At 47.5% G+C, this 5,988-nt stretch overlaps 1 protein-coding gene across 1 annotated transcript in view; it reads left to right on the forward strand.

Annotated features, from left to right (window-relative positions):
- NFRKB (nuclear factor related to kappaB binding protein) overlaps positions 1-5,988 on the forward strand; it is a 30,975-nt gene that overhangs the window by 5,936 nt on the left and 19,051 nt on the right. Inside the window, exons 11-19 of the mRNA XM_035897968.1 lie at positions 98-155; positions 958-1,132; positions 1,778-1,884; positions 2,342-2,465; positions 2,886-2,965; positions 3,661-3,881; positions 3,979-4,255; positions 4,593-4,811; positions 5,252-5,988. Of these exons, the coding sequence (XP_035753861.1) occupies positions 98-155; positions 958-1,132; positions 1,778-1,884; positions 2,342-2,465; positions 2,886-2,965; positions 3,661-3,881; positions 3,979-4,255; positions 4,593-4,811; positions 5,252-5,988 (1,998 nt within the window). The remainder of the gene's footprint in view (positions 1-97; positions 156-957; positions 1,133-1,777; positions 1,885-2,341; positions 2,466-2,885; positions 2,966-3,660; positions 3,882-3,978; positions 4,256-4,592; positions 4,812-5,251) is intronic.

A 5,988-nucleotide genomic window follows, 5' to 3' on the forward strand; every position in this document is an offset into this window, starting at 1 on the left:
ATTTGCAGAAAGGGTGAGGTGACTGACCCCTTTGGTTCCTTGGGACTGTTGAGGGCTTGTTGTTGCTCAGAACTGATGGTGACCTTTGTTTCAGAAGGACTGACTACGTAGTCCGACCTAGCACTGGAGAGGAGAAACGCGTGTTTCAGGAGCAGGTAAGAATTAGTTTTAAACACACATGTGGAAACAGTTGGCCACTAAAGTGAGACAATTTGTATGGGACGGCAGTGTTTTATACTCTACACAAACTCTGTTAATGTAAAGAATTAGTAGGTTTCTTCTGCCTTGAAGGCCTTGTCTTGACCTTACATAAACCTTGCTAACAATATAGCCTGTATTTCCAATGGTCATTGGGCAAAATTAATTGAAATTGATAGTGTCGACCTTTCTGTCTCCTCTGCCATCCCCAGCATATGAGGATGACTCATTTCTATAGTTTTGGGGCACGTATGAGTGCAAGCAGAAGACAAGTGGCGATAAGCGTACCCCTACACTTAGTTCTCTTGTCTGTAGGAGATGCAAGTGTGTGTTGTAGGGTAAACACATGATGACAATTCTTCTCCCTGGGGTGCATGTGCTGTGTGGGTGGTAGAATATCCAGGTTAAATTTTTGAAATCTCTGGACGGATTAGAGGAGGAAGAAGGGGCTGCTTGTTGCTGGGGGAAGGGGTGTTTGCTGGGCAGAAGATGTATCTCTGGCACCTCTCTAGTCTGTGCAGCTGCTTAACAGTGAACCTAATGTATTGCACCTGCACGCTTTGGTGGTGCTTTATATTCTGCTTGAAGTAGTTCGTGCTCGTCTCGATCCAAAATACATTTATACAGCAGTATTTGAGCCTTTAAATAAAACTTTCTCTGGAGAATGACAATAACTCGTAATATAAACGTAGCACAAGCTTTAAGACTTTGCCCTATATGTTTCCTGCTAAATTCAGCCCTCTGTATTTCCAAATACAGGAACGTTACCGTTACAGCCAGCCCCACAAAGCTTTCACTTTCCGTATGCATGGCTTTGAGTCAGTTGTTGGTCCTGTGAAGGGGGTGTTTGACAAGGAAACCTCATTGAACAAAGCCCGAGAGCATTCTCTCCTGCGCTCAGACAGACCAGCGTATGTCACCATCTTGTCCCTTGGTAAGGTGATGGCCAAAAAATTTTTTTGAAAAAAGAAAAGGGCTCCCGTGACTGCCCAAACAATGACTTCAGGAATCTACATTATAAAGGGAAAAGCTGGACAGAGTGGGGTGACATAAGCGAAAAAGAAATAAATTATATGGAACAGAGGTGATGAAATGCTGGGAGGAGGAATAACCAGAAAAGAAGGCATCTGTGTTGCTGTTGATCTGAGGTAAAATGGGAAATAGAGAGAAGAGTCCCTGGAGTTGGCTGAAGCTAAGGCTCAGATAACTGGTAAAATGGGAAATAGAGAGGAGTGTCCCTGGAGTTGGCTGAAGCTAAGGCTCAGGTAGCTGGAAACCAAAAGAGTGGTGCTTTCAGTAAACTGTTGTGAAGTTGGGGCATTGCCAAGTCATACTGGGGTTCAGTGCTGTTCCCCAAGTTCATCACTCCTAGCACAAAGCCAGCACAGTTGATATACTTGAAAATGGTCCTTTATAATCTCTGCTCATATCTGAGGGATCACAGGGGCTAGATTTTGGTGAGCAAGTAGGCACTATGGGGCCAGAGGTAAGAGAGCAATACCGAAACGTATCTGCCAAAGTACTTGAATGCAGCTACCTAGTTACGGCTGGAAGTCTAAGCTCTGATTTTGTATTTCAGTTCGTGATGCTGCTGCTCGCCTTCCTAACGGAGAAGGAACTCGTGCTGAGATCTGTGAGCTGCTTAAAGATTCCCAGTTCCTAGCACCCGATGTCACAAGTGCTCAAGTAAGTTGGATGTCATGTCTAGCCTCACATAGCCTAAAAATACACTCTGCAGACCCGGGCAGTATTCAGCGGCTGAGGCCAAATAATTTTTTATGCTGCTTTGACTAGCAAATGAGAGCTATCTTCTACTCTGGTGAGCTGCTGCAAATCTGCACCGAACTTTGGATGGTGAAAAAACAGCTAGAAAAGCCACAGAATTAACACTGTGTCATATAGCTGCTCACATTTTAGATTCAGAAACAGTTGATTTTCAGAGCTCTTGGCTTTGGTGGAAGCTCCATTTGATCCAAGGTGGCGAACAGCATCCTGTGCTGCAACATCTGCTCTCAGTCAGTTCTTACACAAATGGATTGCTAGCAGCTTACTCAGGTTTTATGCCAAATAGGACTACTTCTCTGTGAATTCTGGCTAGCCCAACCAAGGACATCTTGTAATTCCGTGAATTCTGAACTTTCAGGTTAATACTGTTGTTAGTGGTGCTCTGGATCGATTACATTATGAGAAAGACCCCTGTGTGAAATATGACATTGGACGCAAGTTGTGGATCTACCTGCACCGGGACAGGAGCGAGGAAGAGTTTGGTAAGCCTGGCTTGGTGCTGTCTTAAGAATTGAAAGTGTTAATAAATCTGCTGAGCTTCTTCAGTCCAGCTGGATAATGAACATTAATTTGTCAGTCTAGCTTTTTCCTCTAGTCCCTTTGCTGATGTTAGCCCATCAGCGTTTAAATCCGGTCTTGCAGAGCAGTGTGTCCGTTTGAAGTATTTGTTAGAAAAATAGCATCCCGTGTACAAGAACTGCAGATGTAGATGTACATTTGCAACTTCTTATGTGTCCTTGTTTCAGCTTTTTTGGCTAATTTTATTTGGTATTTTTCTGTGCACTATTACCTGACAATGTGTGTCTGATTTCCTGTCTGAGGATGAACTTACAGTTCTGAACTGGCCTCGTAAATCGGTTTGCTTGTGTTCAGGGACTCTCACCATTAATTTGTATTTGCAGAACGGATCCACCAGGCTCAAGCTGCTGCAGCAAAGGCCAAGAAAGCTCTTCAGCAGAAGCCCAAACCTCCGGCTAAAATGGTAAATTTCTTTGCACGGGTGCCTTTGGGATTGGGAAGGAGGCACGGATTTAACTTAATCCATAAATTCTGCATCCTTAGCGACTGATGAAAATTACCACCTGTTTGAGTTACCACTTCATTATGTTTATGAATGTCGGTGTTAGCCTAGTGCCAGTGCACAAAATGGAGTGGGAAAGAGGGGACTTTTACACCTCCCGGCTTCCACTGTTAGCCTTGTTGATCTCAGCGCAAAGATTAATGGAATTCATTTCTGCTCCCTATCTTAGGGATGATCTTTCAGATCTAGTTTTGTGGTTAATCTGCAGCAGTGTGTAGAACATGTCCTGTTGCTGTCCCCCTTGTTCTGTTGAAGCTGTCAGGGTTTGGATGTCTTTTTTTTTTTTTTGGTATTGATACCAAATATCTCCAAATTAGTTGCTGTTGGCAAATTAACCAAGGTGGAAATCTACATGTTATGAATGTTTGTTGCTGCTGAGATGCACTATTCCCTGAGAACAGGAGCAGCCAAACACGCCGGCCTGCTTGTGGCTGCAGTTGAGGAAAGCAGACAGTCTGTGATTTCGGGATTTAGCACCAGGGCATCATTCATAATTATACAGAACTCAGCTTAAAGTGCTCAGCCCACTCTCTAGAGTGCAGCAATCAAACCCAATTTTTGTAAAGACCTTCATGCTTGACGTGGTTTCTTTGCAGAAGTCTAGTAGCAAGGAGAGCTCTGTGAAAGCACTCCCCAGCAGCACTTCAGAGCCCACTCAGCTGAGCCTCAGTGATTCCAGCATGCCACCAACTCCCGTGACTCCCGTGACACCAACTGCACCAGCATTACCAGCAACGCCTATTTCGCCCCCACCAGTGCCTGTGGTTAGCAAGAGTGTGTCTAGTGCTGGATCAGAGCCAGCAAAACCCAGCCAAAGGTACTTCTTCTGTCTCGTACATCGCCTGTGAATGTTACTGGTTCTTTCTCAGTTGTCTGCCTCGTTGCTGACCTGCTGGCTTTTATCTTTCTTGTAGCGTTCTTCTGGTGTCATCCCCTACCATGCCACAGCTTGGGACGTTGCTTTCCACAGCGCAGAGTTCGCAGACCCAGCCGGGGCCGCAGCCACCTCCCACCCGGGTGGTAAGTCATACCACCTCCTCGGGACTGCCGCAGGTCCGGGTGGTCACTGCCCAGTCCAGCCTCCCAGCTGTGTCTCAGCAAGCCCCAGTGGTCGCCCAGCAGCAGCAACCTACGTCAGTGCCTCAAATCCGCGTTCCAGCTACAGCCGCGCAAACCAAAGTGCTCCCTCAGGTGAGTTTGGCTGCATGGAAGTGGTGGAGTAGCTCTGATTTCCAATCTGACTTCTTTTAGGATTTCGGTGTGGTGCACGGGGGTTACTTGCTTACTTGGAGCACGCAGTAACTGCAGGGCAGGAGCGTAGAAATTTGTGCAGTTGTGCATAAATAATACTGTTCGGTGCTCTCTTTTTCCTCCCTAATGCCTCTTTATGTGGCACCATGAAATGGTGCATTGCAGTAAAAAGTCCATAGAACTTGCAAGCTGTAAGGCACGAGACAAAAAGAGTAAATTATTAGTCTGTTAGTGTTCTGTTAGTCTGCTCATAGGCTGCTTCTGTGTTGTTCTGCAGGCTGTGGTGACTCTGCCGGTAAAAGCTCAAACCAGCCCAGTGCAGGTGCAAAGGCCAGGAAGCTCCGCGACAGGACAGACAGGCATCACTGTGACGGGACTGTCTGCAGCGCCCAGTCCCACTGTAAAGCCAGTTACCAGCTCTCCGGGCAGTTCTGCTACAAGCACCTCCTCTACCACTGTCATCCAGAATGTAGCTGGCCAGAATATCATCAAGCAGGTGAGGGAGAGACGAGGAACTGGGCTCCACGACCCAGTCGTTGCCTGTTTGTTGTGGCAGATGTGAAAAGACAGTGAAACCTGTAGTGAGCCATAATGCTGTGTGAGTTATTGACCATAGAGATTTAGGCAGGCACTGGTTTGGTGTATCTGAGCCCCATTTTCACTTACAGGTGGAAGATGTGCTAGTCCAGGGTTAACCATCTTCAGATGTCGATCTCATTTTCATTCCTCTTGTTTGAAGAAGTAGATCCACAGTATTTTATATTTTACGCGGTTTGGGGAATGCCCAACCAGGGCTTATTTTCAGTAACGATCTGAGTGCTAGCGTCATGCCGCTTCAGTTCTGATGGGAGCAAACGTCCTGTTGGGAAGTTTTACTCTGACTGTGCCTTGGGCTGTGTCCTGGTTTGATACAGCCGTTTCTCTGATCTCTTCCAGGTGGCTATCACGGGACAACTTGGCATGAAGGCCCAGCCTGGAAGTGGCATCCCACTCACAGCGACCAATTTTCGGATCCAAGGCAAGGATGTGTTGCGCCTACCCCCGTCCTCTATCACCACAGATGCAAAGGGACAGACTGTGCTGCGTATCACCCCGGACATGATGGCCACACTGGCCAAATCTCAAGTCACTACTGTCAAACTGACTCAGGACCTCTTCACGGCAGCTGCGGGAAGCAGTGCTAGTGGGAAGGGCATCTCTGCAACTTTGCACGTCACATCCAATCCTGTCCAGACTGCTGATTCTCCAGCCAAGACTAGCACGGCCACTTCTGCGTCTTCCAGCCCAGCTGGAAGCACCGTGGTTAAAGTGACTCCCGACTTAAAGACTGCAGAGCCAACAAGCTCCGCTTTCCGCCTGATGCCTGCTCTGGGCATGACTGTGGCAGATCAGAAGAGCAAAGCCATAACTACGGTGGCATCCACTGAGGCCAAGCCGGCTGCTACTATAAGAATCGTGCAGGGGCTGGGGGTGATGCCGCCCAAAGCTGGGCAGACTATAACAGTAGCTACTCACGCTAAGCAAGTGCCCTCTTCCTCAGCAGTGAGCGTGCCCGGCACAGTCCATACCTCAGCTGTCTCTTTACCAACCATGAGCGCCACAGTGTCGAAAGCAGTTGCTGTGGCCTCGGGAGCTGCTGGGACTCCCAAAACTATAGGCACAGGAGCCACTGC

Source organism: Egretta garzetta, unplaced genomic scaffold (genome assembly GCF_000687185.1).
Source record: "Egretta garzetta isolate BGI_Z169 unplaced genomic scaffold, ASM68718v1 scaffold307, whole genome shotgun sequence".
Lineage (NCBI taxonomy): Eukaryota > Metazoa > Chordata > Aves > Pelecaniformes > Ardeidae > Egretta > Egretta garzetta.